The sequence below is a fragment of the Amblyomma americanum genome, chromosome 2 (genome assembly GCF_052857255.1).
Source record: "Amblyomma americanum isolate KBUSLIRL-KWMA chromosome 2, ASM5285725v1, whole genome shotgun sequence".
Taxonomy (NCBI): Eukaryota; Metazoa; Arthropoda; class Arachnida; order Ixodida; family Ixodidae; genus Amblyomma; species Amblyomma americanum.
In genome coordinates this window covers 61,525,493-61,542,877 of record NC_135498.1, presented here as the reverse complement: position 1 = coordinate 61,542,877, position 17,385 = coordinate 61,525,493, and the positions used below count along the sequence as shown (strand labels likewise).

Sequence of the window (17,385 nt, the reverse complement as noted above, 5' to 3'; positions counted from 1 at the left end):
CGTTTCGCAGTCCCTTTAAGGCAAATGTTTTTATGCACTTCGCGAAAAATGGCAGCGATGTCACGAGGCCTTCGACAAGGCATCAATTTTCCTTTCGATTCTTGAAAGCCACTCCTCCGCGATCACAATGTAGTAGTCGGCCACAAGAAAGAACACGTGTCGTTCTCAGGTTACTTAGTCCCATTTTCCACGGAACGCCATCGGGGAAGAGAAGAAGATGTCTGAACATTAATTCCAAGCACAATATTATGTCCAGTGCCCCGTTTATTTCATTTTTTTTCACACCATCCATGTTTTATTTTATGCTCTTTCTTCCAGGTCGAGTGCATGGAAGACTACGATTTCGTCAACCTTGAATTTGAACCTTTGCTGCTGGTCATCTCCAGCACGTTCGGCAATGGCGAGCCGCCCGAGAACGGTGAGGTCAGTAAGCCACCCATTTCCTCAGCGCCTTCAATTCCGATACACCACCCACTAACGCTGAGGGAGCACAAGTTATCCGTGTTCACAGTTGCATGTGCCCGAGAAGTTTTTTCTTCTTTATATTTTAACCGTACAGTCGTTTTTCCTTACTTTATACATTTCCAAGCCGACTGTATTTCTAATCGACTCTTATGGTGTCGAAAAATATTCTGTTTTGGCCTGCTTTCTAAAAACGCGTCCATTATTGAAGCTGACTACTTTTTATATCGTAATATAATAAGTGCCTGGTAAAAAATTAAGAAAATAAAATGTTATCGCAACTCCGACCCGAATCGTTATAGGGGGAACAGTTCCTTCCCCTTAACGAGCACCAAGCTGACACTACCGCGGTCTTTCCTCGTATATTTCCTTCCTTAACGCGAGTCGCACCGTTTACTGATTGCATGCCTCCTCGAAACAGGCACAGTTATGTGATTAAAACGGCCAGAAAATCGTTTATGGCCGAAGGAAGTCACCGTAAAATCTGGTTTCTGATTTGTGTTTTTTACAGCGAGAGCTGTAAAAAGGACATTTTAGCACCGGCGCACTGGTCGCCCAACCTGGTTTAGTCTACTTAACGCAAGATGCCGCTGCAGGTCTGTTTAGCAGGAGACGCTGCTGCCAAAATCTCCGCCCCTTTAACATGAGGTTGCGCCGCGTCCGTTTAACACGGGAGGGCTCTGTAGACAATAATTAGCTGCGAGTTGGCGCTATTGAACCGTTCCACAATTTACCATAATAATATCGCTCAGAACATCCATAGAAAAAGTTTGAACTGGCAAAGAACCAGAGGGGTGTTAACATTTTTAACACCAGGAAAATAAATAAAACAGACACGTTAATGTACTATGCAAGATGGTGCTCGTCACAGCCATGAATCAAAGGGTAAGCCAGCAAGGTCTATCTATCTAGCCGCCAGTTGTCGTTACACTGTGATGTAAAAATGATAGTTAACTGGTCAGCAGGTTCACCTCAGCCACTGTCTTAGTTCTGCAACCTGTCCAGCAATGGCAAGTACTTGTAATTTTTGCTTTGTACAGAACTTTCCTCTGGATCTTTGTCTGCTTCGTTATGCCATTCTCCGAAACCAACACTAGAAAGCGCGCAGACAGAAGAGACAACAAAAAACATGGCCGCCATTTACTGAATGAACGCGTCTATGCGAGGAAGGGGCCCTCGTCGTCTCTCTCCGAGATCGTGCCCGAAGTAAAAACGTCCACTGCAACCATAAAACGACACCGTCCCCCCCTCCCCTCCCTTTCTTTAGTCTCTGTTTCCGTCGCGGCTGTTATCGCAGCAGTCTCATACATTGAATAAAACCGCCTTAAAAAGACATGATAAAAACCTAAATAACAAAATAGCGAGATTCCGTCCGCACGACTGAGCAGACAAACACGAACGTTCCAGAGCGGACTGGAGAAATGAGAGAAGAAAACGAAAGGGGGGGGGGGGGGGGCGGCAGTTTCGCTTGCATCTGTCCAGTACTAGTCTTACTACTAAGGGCCGCACAAATTTATCGATGAACCATTCGTCCATTTGCGATGGGGCGTTGTTGAGTTGCGGGCATTCCCCTCCTTGATAAACGCCGCCTTCCTTTCCGTGTATAAGTCGGCCTCCTCCAAGCCGTACATGGAGCCGTGGAAGAAGCGGGAGGCAATAAAAGTCGTTAACGATCAGTCACGTGATCGAAAGCCGGCCGTCTCGAAAGCAGACGTCTCTGCTAGCCGACGGTGCAGCCAAGTCCGAGCAGTTCTTCTTGACAATGGCCTCTCTAGCTCCGTTTCTTCCCCGTCCCTTTCCCCCTGCTTCCCACACAGCACTGTCTTATACAGTAGCCTCTCTCCCATAGTTCTTAAGCAGTCCCTCGGGCCAGACAACGATGCTATGGTGTGATCTCTTTGTTAGGATTTTTTGTTCGTTTTCTGTGCGTTTGCTTGCGGGCTAGTCGACTAGCTTTACTTTGCCGAATTTTATGTTTTGTTTTGTTTTGTTTTCTTTTTTTCACCTCGTGTCGCCGTTCTCTGAGGAGCGTTATCTCTCTCTTCGGTCCATCCGTCCAGGCTGTGCCGCACATTCATCGTTTTTTATGTTTGTTTGCTTCTTTCTTTCCTTCGGACCCCTCCTCTGTTTCGAACAGGTCTTCGCTCGAAACCTACAAGTCATGAAGAGCTGCAGCCCCTTCGGACCCGAGGGTACGACTCCGAGGTTTGTAGTCCAGTACCTATGCCATATACGTACGGCTTCTCTTTATCTTTCTCTCTATCTTCTTCTTTCTCTGGCTTCTTCTTTTTTGCTCCCTGTCACCCGTTTTCTCTCTTTCTGGCCTCTTCGTGTGTTCCGAGAAAAAAAAAAGCAAGCCGCCAGCTTTTAATTTTAATTTTTATTGCGCTTGCTTGATCACTATTGAACTGCTATATAGCAATATGAAAATCATGGATCGTTTTTGACACGTGTTTCGCTCTAGGCAGTGTTGGCCTCAAGAAATTTTCTTGAAGTGCAAAATGAGAGTAAAAACATGCAGGAGCCGTGCGCAAATGCCCCTCAGAGACTGTTACGCGTACTCATGGGGACGATTTATTGCTGCTCTCGCATATCTTCCTGGTACAATATTTTTTTTATGCGGGTGGCGCTTCGGGCTTGCGTGATTAATATCCGCAGTCAATCCCTCCCTGCCTTCTATCTCTCACGGAGTTTATTAACATTTTTCGACGATTTGCATGACGAAATTGGACCTACCCTGTCGGCGCCGACGCATGTTTTTGTTTTCTATAGTTATTCTTTAGTGCAGCGTTCAAAGTCGACAGAAGGCGCTGGTGCGATGAAAAAAAGGTGGTGCACGTGGATTATACATTACTAACGTTTCTGCATTTTTTTAGCACGCGTCGCGTTATCGTACGACGCAAGCTAGGGAAAGCAAGGACTGATAGCCTAGAAAAATATATATATTAAACTTATAAACTTCAACTCTATCTATACATAAACTGCTCCTGTGCGTAAGTTGTCTTACTGAGATAATTTTGATGCCGTTTAATAAGATTCGATCAATTTCGAGCTTTAGTTTAGTCGAGCTCAAACGCAGGAATTGTCTGCTCAAGTTGTTGAGAGTTTTAAATCTCAGATTTCCCAAATTACACACACACAGACAGACACACACACACACACACACACACGCACACACACACATACATACATACATACATACATACATACATACATACATACATACATACATACATACATACATACATACATACATACATACATACATACATACATACATACATACATACATACATACATACATACATACATACATACATACATACATACATACATACATACATACATACATACATACATACATACATACATACATACATACATACATACATGCATGCATGCATGCATGCATGCATACATACATACATACATACATACATACATACATACATACATACATACATACATACATACATACATACATACATACATACATACATACATACATACATACATACATACATACATACATACATACATACATACATACATACATACATACATACATACATACATACATACATACATACACGCACACGCGCGCGCACACACCCACACAAGGAGAGAGAAAAAATAATAAATGCGATGACTAATGCGAATCGTTTTACACTCTAAACACGAATTAACCTGCAAGGGAATAAAAAAGGGAGTAATCTGCCCTCTAGTGCGCTAGAGGAGGGCTTACTCTCTATTTACTCCTCTCCGTTTAGAGAGTAGCGTTGCTATAATAATGAGAAAACCATCGCGATACAGACAGTTCAAAAGCAATTAAAAAGAAAAACTCCAGACTTTCATGTTCAAAACTTCATCAGAGTTAAAAGCGAGCAACTTGACTCGTTCTGGCCACTTGGGCTAACGCGGGGGAAAACTCAAATCCGCCACGTCTGGAGAGAGTTTAAGTGCGTGTCTCGGTTCGTCCTGGACTCTTATTTGGATGAAGTGCACCGATATATATGTGAGTTTAAGTTCAAGTGCCCGTGAAAGTTGTACATGGGAGAAAGCAGAGAAATGCTGCCCGCATGTCTCTGAAATGTTCTTCGAGCAAGTGGAACAGGCACTAACAAGCTCTACTAGCACTTTTGACAGGCAGCAGCTTTCAGGGCGGGGAACAAGGTTCGCACTTAACAGTTGCCACGCTCAACCTGCGTTGACGGAACTGCTCGGCTGAACTATTTGTCGGCAGGCATTGTAGAGGTTAGCTAGAAGGATGCAGCCTTCCGTGTCAGTCCTTCTACTTTGCTCGCGTTCGCCTCATGAGGAAACTCGGTTCGCAATGCGCATTAGACGCTTTCAGTCTGAGCTTTAGCAGTGCGAAGCAGCAGTGTTACCCTTACAAAAATTGTCTAAAGACAGTCTATAGACTTTTTATAGACCATACTTCTTTCCTATAGATATTTCTTTATGTGTATTCATAGCCTATAGACTGTCAATAGGCAAAACTCTACTATAAGTATATAGAGTATAAACTAAGTATAAGTATAAGATAAGTATAAGATAAGTATAAGTAAGTATACGTATAAGTAATAAGAAAAGTATAAGTATATATAGATTGTCTATAGACACTCTATGGGATTTTTATTGCCTATACACAGTTCTATAGGTTTTGTCTATAAACTTTACAAACCGAAGTCTATTGACAATCTATAGACTGTCTAAATAAATTTTTGTAAGGGGTATACAGTCTTTAACAGATTAAGCTTCTGTTAGGTATCCGAGGTAGGAATATCATTGTGTTAAAAACAGTTCTAAACAACGAGACGACAAGCAGGGAAGTAGAAACGGGCGCCGGCTTTGCTATACTTTCTTGTCTGACGTCTTGTCTCGCCGCTGCGTTGTGCTCCATGAATAGTTACTGACTCGTCCATCTTTCCGTCCTATGTAAGCTGGGAATGTACTTAGAGACAATGTAAGCTAATGCAAAGCACTCCCATCTCCTGACGATGATTGAATGCAGGATAATCTGTGTGGCATTGGCGTTTGAAAATCCTGCGCAGTCTTCGTCGCAGAAGATGTGGGCACAGACTTCGCGCTCAGGTGTTTGCGCGTTGTAGTTTCTGTGTTGTGCCCAAACGTAGGGGTGTTGTGGTTTCTGTATCCACGTCTGGTGTACCGAGGGCTGCGCCAAATGGTCGAGCGTCACTGTCGTCTCGAAGGAAGCGATGGAGGCAACTATGTTATGGCAATGTACATAATAAAAGATGGGTCTAAGACGTTTTCAGCATTAAAAAAAATAGCACCAATTCGCTTTTAACACTTGTAACGCCTATCTGGCTTGTATTTAAATATACGTATATAACAGAAACGTAGCAAATCAGAAACATGTGTCGTATTTGTCATCTAGAAAGTTGTTGCAACTTCGTATCGCGAAACTAAATTAAAGCGATCAAGAAATGGTATTTTCTTGTTTGTCGGTAATGCCAGGCTGCGCCAATGCTAACCTGCCGACCATATCTTCGGGTCGGCAGTGGCAGGCTCGCCTCCTGCATGTGCGTTTGGCGCATGTCCTTGGCGCATTTGCATGCGCAAAAAGCCGCGATGACTGATGCCTGCGCATGCTGAGCACTCTGAAGCACGTCATTCTCACCACTTACTTCCTCTGCGCATGCGCACTTCCCAGCAAGCACTGCACCAGCTTCGCCTGCCTTGATTTTGCTCGACTCACTCTCCTTTGCATTCAGTTTTTTATTCACTTCGTAGTCGGGTGTCATGGTTTCTTTTGTAGTTGACCTTGATGGTGTCTGTTTTGTTTCAGATCTTACGTTAGGTAAGGATCGACGTCTTTGATTTCCTGTACGTCCTCTCCTCTTCTTTTCCTTCTCTCTCTCTCTCTCTTTCTATCTCTGTGACATGTGCTGTGTTTGTGTGCACCGTCTGTGTACTTTCACTCATCCACTCGTTCACTCTACGTAGAACATAGTCACCTTTAGAGTCGTAGATTTTAACACGAGTAACAGTATAGTTTGCCCTTGACAGATGCGCACGGAGCCGGCATTTTCTTTTGCCGTACAATTCCGAGCAAGCGCCCCCTGTTTCCCGCCTATGAAACCATCCTTCATATGTTCCCTTAAGCCATGGCGCCGGCTCGGAATTATACAGCGTAAGAACTCCGGAATTGCGCTACTGTCGTGCACAAGTAGTCGTAGAATTGTTGCGGTCACCTGAAAATGTTATGCCGACTTATCAGCGCTAATCAATGCGTTATCACAGATGTCACATAAGTTAACCGGCATCTCTGGGATAGGGGGGGTGGGGAGGGGGGGGGGGCGTCGCCTCCTCTTGTTACTACGTAGAACCGTGGCAACACCACCTTTAATCATTAATCTTCCGAAGGTCCGTGATGAGCAACTGAAAAGAACTGATGTCGTTGATAACGCACTGATGGAAGCAGATAAGACGGTTACGCCTTGTCACCTCTATAGAAGTTCTACCCTTCCCCCACTTCCTACCACCCCAACATGCAAGTGAAAGTCCTTAAGGGTGCGAAGCAACAAGTGCAAATGCTGCACAATGTTCGAAGTAATGTACGCAGGTGCAAACCTTCGACAAAATTCACCTTATTCCCGCCTTGGAATGAAGCGAGGGTTGTATTCATGCAGTCAGGATCTTATAGGTAGCTAAGAAATTAGCGCTTTATGTTCTTGCTTTTGTAATTACATTTCAGTGCGAGCAAAATTCAAGAATGGCATCTGTCACACGCCGCCAACGTCTCTTCGTTCTGAATTACTATGCAGCGTATTAAGCATTTTGTATACAGTTTAGGTTGTGAGCCTCTAGGGTTTGTTATTAGTGTCGTTACTTATCTATTGTAACATAGCTGTTCGGAACTATCACTATAGTTCGTCAAATCACGGCGTACGCCTGTTCCGGCGTTACTGCGGAGCTTACATGCCGTTTTAGCGACCGCGGACGCAAACAGCAACCACAGTACTAGAGCTACGGATGCTTCGAGGAGCAGGTAGGTAGGGTCCTTGAGTCGTAAGCAAAATATGTATGAGCCCTCAAAAAGCCTAGTAATTTGTGATCGTTTCAGCGTAAAATAAACAATATTATTCTCTAGTTTCCATAGTTTCAATGAATCTAGAAAGTTTTTTTTCAGTCAAAGGAATTAAAAAAACCCAAGCTAAAAGCTAGAAGCTTGAGGATGGCTGGGGCCGTCAGCTATCGTCATTGTGGTTCTGCACACCATTTGCTGCGGGCTAACAAGTAGCAATAAAAGTAGATCATTACAGTGGCATACCAGTGAGTTTGGCATAAAGGGAGAAACGTGGCTACGTATTCATTGGCAATTACTCTACGCATTTCGAGCTTCGGGAGAACACATAGTTCATATTCCTGTAAACCGCTTAAGACATGGTCGTTAGAGTTTTTTTTTTGGCAAAACGCAACTTGCTTGTCAACGAGAAGCTGTTTTCAACACTTTCATTCGAGAAATAGCGATCAAGAGCATCTTTTACTGACCGTACTCATTGTGGCAAGACGTTATTTATTTTCCATAATGCATGAATGCTATGTCCCGGAGAGTACGACGATCATTACAGTACCAGAATGCGGAAAACCAGCTATTATAAAAGATCACTGAATTTATTTTACCTTAATTATCTTTCGATGAGTTAACTGGTCTACCACACCTGCCGGTCGGCAGCACTTCTGGTTATTCATGTGCAACGCCGATTCGTCGTGTATAAGACGTGGGTGCTAGTGCAGCACATATTTCTGCGGTAAGTCTGCTCGCCTAAGGGACTGATCGGCTGCGAGAGGAAACGTTACATTAAATCTTTTCGGAGTATTTGCCATGAAATGTGTCTTCGGTGTGTGCTGTTATTGTGCCTGCATCACCACTTTAATACAATGTAATCTGCTACTCTTTCAATAACTCCAGAGAATTCAGCGCTGCTCAGTGGTTTTAGTGTGTTCGAACGCATATGCGCTCGCAGTGTTGTGAGAGGAATGCATACAGAAAGCTGTTGCAAGCGCGTTTTCTTTATTTTCTCAATACTACTTGCCATAGCTAAATCATACTAGTTAAATGGGTCCTGAACCACCGTTTGAGCGTAGCAGGTGATCGATGAGGTACGTCAGCATTCATCTTAACAAAAGAAACTGTACTTTATGTGACGTGTCATATCACGGACCATAACTTGACATGGCACGTCATGCTATTATACGTGCTGGAGAGCTGAAAACGCGGACGCATCGTCTTTATGGGAGACCAAAAATAAGTGCATAAGCATTGAAGATTGCCAAAGAGTGGTAAAGCAGCTAAAAACGTCGCGTTTGCTTGCTGACAATAATGTAAAGTGAATGCCTTGAGCACGAAATCATACGGCAAGTGGGAACGGCGAGCTACGGTTGAACAGAACATTGGTCGTTGCCTCTGAGTCTTGCTGAGATTTAACGGGCATTCAGTGTTCACGCTTGAACCGAAAAGCGCTATGGTACCACACAGGCCCTGGAGCCTTCTCCTGGCCTCATTTTCGTGCGGCTTCGAACCCTTTCACACTCCTTATTTGAAGACTTACGCTGTGAAACTCGAAACGAGAGGCCACCATTGGCGGTTTTGTGTGTACATTAGGGGACAACATATGCGGGCGTACATAAAAAAAATAGGATAAAAGCATAAAAACGACGCAGTACATCGATGCTTGAAAAGTAATTCATTTACAGCGTGTACCGTACGCAATTTTCGGGGTCTGATCCTAAGTTATAAATGATCGTTACGATGTAAGACGTTATAGCGGACACGAGAAAAAGAAAAAAAAAACTAATTTTGGTTAAAATTGCCTAACTTTGATTAAAGCTGTTTCAGGGGCCCTTCAGTGTTTTATACCCAGCCATTTGAACCGCTGTTCTGTGTGATAGGGTCGAGAACCACACAGGTGCCAGTGTGTCTTATACAGTCGCGCTCAGTGCTACCTGCAACACAGATGTGCTCGGTTCTCACGTCGAAAACAATGCGAGTCCTGCCTTGCTGAATGGCTATTCATATAGCTCGATCCCCATTGACTGGCTTTCTGCGTAGTCCCTGCCTGTTTGGTGATGTGTTAATGCGGGAGCATCAAAAATCTCATCGGGAAAAAAAAAAGATGTCGCATCGGTCATAAACTTCTGCCATTGTCTGTAGAGAAGTGACGTCACATCCGGTAAATGCATCAACAGCTTGCAATGCTATCGCATCGCCAGCACATAACATAATTAGGAGTCCCTGTGAATTTTCCCCCGGAGAATCAAAATGCGGTAATTTGCAGTACGTTCGTGGCCTACACATTGCAGGTTATGTTGCGCGCGACTGTATGAAAGATTTGTTCGTGATTGGCTGTGGCCCGTCTCGCATACCAACCAGTTTTGCGTATGTGCTCTGGTTGAACGTGGTAGCCAACGAGGCTAACTTAACCCTCGGTCATTCACAGACCTCCTTTTAAGTGCGCAAAAGCAGGAGCACCTTTGTGAATTTGAGCCCAGTTTATTATTTTATCACTATTGCGCGGTACTGTTCGATATGAAAAGGAACGCCTCGGAATCAGTATTCAGTGATAGATCACTGTTTGAGTGGAAATTCTGGAAGCTCACTCGTCGATTGCATAATATAGTTGGTCTTTTTTTTTTTAAGAATAAGCATTGTTACAATACGGCATTAGCGGAAACATAGGATCCTGAAGGCGGACAGTTTTCATATCGGGCAACGCTGTAGATACGTTATCCTGTAGAGTGCAGCTCTACCCTGCATGCTCCTAAGGCCCTCGTAAGATCTAAGACGCATTAATTTCCAGCTTCAAGTCATTTTTTGTTTTATGTTTTACTTTTCACAAAAAAAAAGAGGAAAATTCAATTTAAGGAATACCCCAAGGTGAAATGTATTAGAATCAAGGAGTACTTTATTACCCTGCAGCATCCACCCAAGCTGCAGCCATACCGGTGGGAAGAAAACTTACAAAACCTTCTCAGAATCTCAAAAAAATTCAGAGAAGGCCGCGTTGCACTCCCTTTGTGGCCATATAGCTTCGTTTGGACGGATGCTGATTTGTATCAATGAAACACTAGGCTTCTCGCGAGAGCTTTATTATTTGAATTTGAGTAGTTCTAAACGACTGCCAAAATGGCGCCAAATTGAAGTCCACGGCAGCTACTGTGTTTCGAACATAGCGTGATCTATGCGGGCGGACTCGACCTTTAAATTCGGGCACTTAGCATGTCTTAGAGGTCCTGCTGAGTACAAAATCAGAGGGTCGAAGGAGAAGCGCCGCGTGGCGGTAGGAGGCGCTGCGGACGCAGAGCGGCGCCGCCTGACTTTGTGCTGCCAACCCAGGACGACGTCAATGTCCTTCGTGCGGAAAAACAGCGTCAATGCCTCCGAGAATGACGTCGGTTCTCCGCCGCCACCACACGAGGCGTCGGACCTTGGACCCCTCAGCAACGTCAGGTGAGGACGCCCCTTTTTCAAACCACATTTATCTCTGCCTGCATGCCCGCCTCTTTGGCTCATTGCCCAGAAACTAATAATTGAACTTTTTGTTGTTTTCCCTTTATGCTTTCCATGCTAAACTTATGACTTATTCTGGATGTTCTTATTTAATACCTCACGTTGCTGCCTTAGTTATAATGGGGCTGTACACATGTTGTTATCAGTTTGTGGAATTTGAGTTTGATGAAAATATTCGATTTTTTCTGCTTCCATGGCACCTTACTTGATATTTAAAGCTGAACTGTGTACTTTAAAAGCACAGAATTGAGCTGCGATGAAATTAGGTGTTTTTTTTTTTTGCGAGTATTGCAGTCCATAAACTTCTGACTACGGTATTACAAACAGGTAAATTTGCGGCAAGAAAATTTAGTTATTTTGTTATCACCGTTTAGTCCACAAGTTTCTTAATGTATTAGTATAGTAAGTATATGTAATTAACTAACGTTTGTTTAACAATAAATAACTGACTGACTACCGATTTCTTATTTAGTTAGCTATCTGTTTAATGCCGTGGAAGCAAGAAGGAAGAGGAGATCCTGCACTCCCAACACAAGGTTAGCTGTGTGCCTTTTTCGAAGGCTAAAACATGGTCATACTTTAAAAAAGCCTTGTAACTATGTTAAATAGTTTGCCTCTCTTGAAATCTGCGAAACGAGTGAAGAGTTTCACAGGACCGTTTTCTGCCAGATGCAAGCTGGGGAAAACGTATGTTTCCTTCGCAATACTGCGAGACATGATTTTGCATTTGATCTGTTAATCGAAAGTGAAGGACCTACTGCGAACAACGATCTAAAGTCTCTTCATGTGGCGCACGTCACCTGGGCGGTGTGTGCAACCAGTACCAAAGTTTCAAAGATCTCATCAGAGAGACGTTCTTGGCGTATGCGCGATCGTCGTTTTTCTTTTGCGAGAGGCACTAATACCGACAGCACTGAAGCGGTCTCTTAGCTCTCAAGACCGTTTTTCCGTTTCAACCACTGAAATCAAGTCACGAGCTAAAGTAATCATTTGCGCAGGTAGTACGTAGAATTCATTACAGAGTCGTCCGGAAGCGTAAAAACTCCAAAACGTGTGTCTTCCAAGCTAATGAAGCATCGAGGGTGTTTAGACGCATCATGAGGCAAGGTGTCCTATTACTGATATTGTCACTGCTTCATACCCGTGGTTGCCGTTTGTAACAAATCTCGCTCTTTTCCCAACGTATCCGCATGCACTGGCATTTAAACTAATTACTGCGAACAAGCATCACAGAAGGCAACAACGTCACAGCACGCGCAACAGTGCTCTAACTGCGCACAACACGGATGACTCTAACTGCGCACAACACGGATGAGCACGTGTGGAACCGTCAGGGTCAGAATTAATTCCATGCACCCGTCTTACTTGCATCGTGGTGCAGAAAGGCAAGATTATATTCCTTATCACTCATTTTCAGTCAATCGCATGAAATGGCAGCTCAGATTTAATTTCTGCTTTCTGTTTCGTTTCTCAAGAACGAAGCTTAAGAAATACTACTCAGCAAAGATGAAAATGCCCGAGGGCAGTCTATCGTTTTATCGCTATAATAAAACCAAACAAAAAAAAGAACTGATCAAAGTGTCGCCTTCGAAGTCCTGCTAAATGGACCATATACGGCCGGCGACACACAGAGTGCATGATGGCCGTTTTGCACAATCGAGACAAGGAAAGAGGTGCAGCTGTCCAAAAGGGAACCAACCCTCGAGGCCTATTATACGGTTGTGCGTCTAAAGCCTTCTTTGAAGAAGATATCTCACTCAGCCCTCTCTGCGCGAGCCTCTCTGACAGAAGCAGCAGGGAGCTGCTTCGAGTTGAGGGAATTACGAATTCGCCCCAAAGCTGTCGCACTTTTAACTTTGTCTCTCTAATACCGCGCAGCGGGGCGCAAGATAGGCCCGATGGCAGCCGATCAGGGTCCGAATTTGCGCAGGTCTGAGTATCACAACGAATCGTGATTGGCCGACGGTGATTGGCTGGAGCAAGCACATCGGCCAATGACGTGCCGTTTTGATACGCAGGCCATTCTGCGAGCTTATCCCTTGATTGGCTGTTGTCAGTTCCGCAGCTTCAACAATGCTGCACAGTTTTGGGGAGGCCGGGTGTAAGAGCGAAACGCTGTCCCTCCCGCAATTGATCTGCTGTAATCCTGTCCCATGCGGGCGCGCTGAGGGTCCTCGCGCACTCGGCGTAAGAGGCAGCTTGCTCCGTCGGTGATGAATTCTTTAACATATGGAGTCGGGCGTTACTGGGCACTTAAGCGTTGCGAAACGCTAAAAACACAATGATCAGATCATGTTATAACTTGTCCTTTGCGCAATAATTGTTCAATGTGAGCGTGTGTGTGTGTGTGTTTTTCCTGTTGTCTAAATTGCTGTCTGGCATTTAAAACATTGCTGGATACGTGCAAAAATTAGGTATTACCAGGACAACACGGGCTATTTACTCCCGTTTTTTGCATTGTTTCGTTGTTTTAGTTGTTGTTTTTTGCTTTCTTTTCGCGAGCCCGTCTATGAATCTTAATTGGGGTCATACGCTCGTTTTGGGGACACAGCGTACACGCCCTACGACAGCTGCTGTGTCTTCACTTAGTGCGGGAGCGAATTTTTTCATATGATAAAACAGATCAGAACTGCTCTGTGTGCGGTTCTGCTGTGAAGCTGTTTTGAGGTCTCTCGGGCTAGGTGATTATCGTGAAAAGTGCTACTGGGCATCAACCGGCGCCATTTTCACGAGAAAAAAAAACTGCGTACCAGATGTTTTATAGTCAGGTGATAGCTTTTGTGTGAGCATCGACCTGCAAGTTTACTACGCATGGACGGCCGAACCACAGCGCTCAACTATTACTGCCCGCTCACCGCTAATTACTACTGACACTAATAGTGTGTGAAGGGCTTAACATAATGACATTGTTCCTCAATGAATGCGTGTCTTTCCTGCATTTCGTAAGCGGATCTCAAATGATTGCCTCTTCGCAGTCTGATCGCTGCTTCATTCAGTAATAATCGCGGAGGTGGCAAAACTCGCTAATAGTTCCTCCAGCTAACAGTTAAACAGTTGTTCCCTCAAACATTTTCTTCCTATAAACGCCGAAGATATCAGAATTATTTCGTGAAATAAAAACTCTGCCAGCTCCACAGTTAGACTGAAACGAAATAGCACCTCGTTCACTCGAGATGTGCTTAATTCTGCGCCAGTCTTATTTCGATATCCCACTCGTGAGTGATGTTCATCTTGGGTTTCGAAACTGTGCGAATGAAACCGTGCGCAGAGAGCTGTTACACAATCAGTGGGACAAATTGTTTAGAATACTGCACCTGGTACCCGGCAGCTGAGTCTCAAAATGCGCCGCTCTTCTTTTTTTTTCATTTCTACTTTCATTCCGGCACCTCTTCTTGAAGTACCTTTATGCGGAATCGAGCAACAACTCGCTTAATCGTTGCCGTCTTAGTAACTCTTCCTGTCTCGTTCCGACGCTAACAACTTAATCTTAGTAGATTTGCATAGTAAACTTCAAGGAGCCCCAAAACCGAACGTGTAGTTTCTGGTCCGGAATGTCTTTCCCTCTCCACGATCTCTACCCTTCCTGTTAATCTTTTCATGCAAGAGCAGCGCTTTCTTACCATCCGGAGAACTGTGTGGATTATGCAGCAGCCCGTAATTACGTTCTAATGGGAACAAAAAAGAACAACAGCAAGTTGAACGTTACGCTTGACCGGGTATTAACCTGATAGCTTGTTTTATTTTATTTATTTATTTCAGAGTACTGCAGGCCACAGCTTGGCCCAAGCAAGTTTTCTTTTCCGTCCCTCCTTTCGTGGTGCCGATAATGTATTATTTTAATAGTCGATCTATCTTTCTTGGAAAAGGCCTGCCAGGGGACCCCTGCTTTTTCCTCCACCTTGCCTAATGTACAGTGGGGTCAAACGTAATGTCAAAAACGTTCTATTTCTCAACCATATGAGCAACTGTTTTATGGTTTAACAAAGCGTCGGTTGCTTAAGCACCGTGATTAGTAGTCTTTTTTTTCTGTGTGCTTCTGTATGCGGCGTTGGAAGCAATCGAATCGCTGGACGCTTTATCACAGGGCACTTTAATCGAAAATGCTTCCTTCGATCCTCCAAGAGTGACTACCTTCGTATGGCTCACGCCTGCCGTGAAAACTTGCCCCCCCCCCCCCCTCCCCGACACATCTGGTTGTAGCGTGTGAGGCAAAACTTGTGGACTTGTGGAAAGAGTAGCTACAATTATTAGCGGCCCTGAAATAGATCCTTGAGTTGCAAGTCCTTATATTAATATATACTGCGTAAGTTCTGAGTTTTGAGTAACTCTTTGTTTGGTTTAGAGGAGAATTCAGAGTGAGGCCAGGGACATCTGTTGGTCGCGGAGAAAAGTCGCCTCGACAATAAAGTGAACTTGCGCTAGCACAGTAGTATCGACCAGAATAAAGACTGTGGGGACCCGTAAGTCTCCTTAAGAGTGGAATGCGGTAGCATTATTTTTCTCATTTCTCGCAACTTTTGTTGAACATTTTGTGTATGTTTGTGCCAATTTCTTCGCAATTGTCGCTCCATCAACCACTTTCGGAGCGCTAACTGCGGTAGCAGGTATCTACTATGCTGTGACGGTGCCTACATTTGCACATATTACAATCCGTGACACCGGACGGCCCCGTGTTGCTACTGACGGCAACTCTTGTGCAATCTAGGTTGCTCAAAACCCAGTGCATGAGAAGGTCGTGATGACTTCGCGAGGTCACGTAGCCTCCCTCCTTCAGCCAGGGTGGCCAGTTAGGGCAGATTGTGATGACGTCACAGGGTCACGTTACCTCCCTCAGCGAATTGCGTTACACACACCTCCATTTTTGCGGTATGTGAACTCTAATGCTTTCGCAGTAAAACAACTGTCGAGGCCAGGCTGTATTAATGGCCGCAATGGCTGCTGTGGAGTGGCGTGTAGTTGTTCTCACTGAGCTCAAACGTGGCATAACGGACATGAATGTTCGTTTTCAGTTATTTTAAAGTTCCAGCATGGTTCCCCCTATTTCCCCCTATTTGTACGAGAGTGCGCGAGTGTACAGTCCCTGAGTAAAACATTGCTCGTGCTCCGCAGGTTCGCGGTGTTCGGACTGGGCTCCAGCGCGTACCCCAACTTCTGTGCCTATGGCAAGTACGTCGATAAGATCCTCGGAGACCTGGGCGGAGAGCGCATCTGCAAGCTGGCCACCGGCGACGAACTGCGCGGACAAGAGCAGTCCTTCAGGTCGTGGGCCAAGACAGTCTTTGAGGTATGCCCACCGTCAACACGAGTCTGTACTGAGCAGTGGTTGTTCTGCATGCCGCTATTCTTCCACAGGCGTAGAGCCTATTAGGGGTGTCACTATCAGCTAATGTCCACGTAGCATTTAGTTTCCGAGAACACCCTCTATTGGTAACGTTCTGACTAAATAAAATGTTATCAAATAGCACCCGAGTCATTAAGAGAATGCTAAGCTCTCCCAATACATCATCTGTCTTCATAAAAATTTGGCGAATTATTGTAGTCTCTGTCGGCAAAGTCGCCCAAAAACAGAGGCTCGTGTACTACTAAATAGCATCCGTCGTCATATTATGAAGATTCACCTGGGTGGCCTTAGTTTATGTTGAATATATCTATCGTTGTCACTTCGTTGCTTTAGGGCATAAAGGGCCTGAAGTTTGTTTTTTTTTTGCATCTCTCCTCGTTCTTTTAGTGTTTTACTGTAATAAGTGTCACCTGTTGACATTGTCTGCACATACATACGCTGCGCCATAGCTTTCACAAAACATGTTTTTTTTTTCACGTCACGACCTTGCGTTATCACTGGAGGCGCGTGTTGATTAGTCGCCTGCCAAGTTGAGGTATCTCCAGTCAGGCAGACGTTGATTTATCAGGGCGACGCGGCTGGCACCGCACCAAAACCAAAAATTTAATACAGATCTATCCTAGAAGAGGAATGATTCTGAATATAACTTTGGGACACAGCTGCTTTGAGCAAAACTTCCAAGCCCTCACACCATTCATAACCCTGCGCGCAGTTTCTCGCTTTTATATGTGTCGTTCACCCAGGTATTACGCGCGGAGCTGCCTTTATTGGCCAGAAAGAAAACGCATACGTGTCTTTAAGGAAATTCCTCGTTAGTTTCTCTACGTGATTCCCTAAGGAGAGCGTTTAGGGAAGATTCGGCTGCGCGGCACGTCTCACTGTTGGGAGAGGATAAGCCATGAAGAGTTTTTGTTTCTTCCAGCTAATAAAATGCTTAATTACGTTGGCCTGTCTTCAACCGTTATGGCTCTAGTGTACATGGACTTCTGGGTGCGTCCGCGTTTCTGAGTTAACTGGGGCTTTGCGACAGTAACCGCACGAGAGA

General features: G+C 44.6%; 1 protein-coding gene across 7 annotated transcripts in view; it reads left to right on the top strand.

Annotated features, from left to right (window-relative positions):
- Nos (Nitric oxide synthase) overlaps window positions 1-17,385 on the top strand; it is a 321,111-nt gene that overhangs the window by 284,414 nt on the left and 19,312 nt on the right. For 4 of the 7 annotated variants that reach the window (XM_077654481.1, XM_077654483.1, XM_077654486.1 and 1 more), the window contains exons 13-17: window positions 319-423; window positions 2,600-2,667; window positions 6,275-6,286; window positions 10,826-10,939; window positions 16,109-16,283. In XM_077654481.1, the coding sequence (XP_077510607.1) occupies window positions 319-423; window positions 2,600-2,667; window positions 6,275-6,286; window positions 10,826-10,939; window positions 16,109-16,283 (474 nt within the window). The remainder of the gene's footprint in view (window positions 1-318; window positions 424-2,599; window positions 2,668-6,274; window positions 6,287-10,825; window positions 10,940-16,108; window positions 16,284-17,385) is intronic. The other 3 variants (XM_077654487.1, XM_077654482.1, XM_077654484.1) reach the window with 1 other exon arrangement.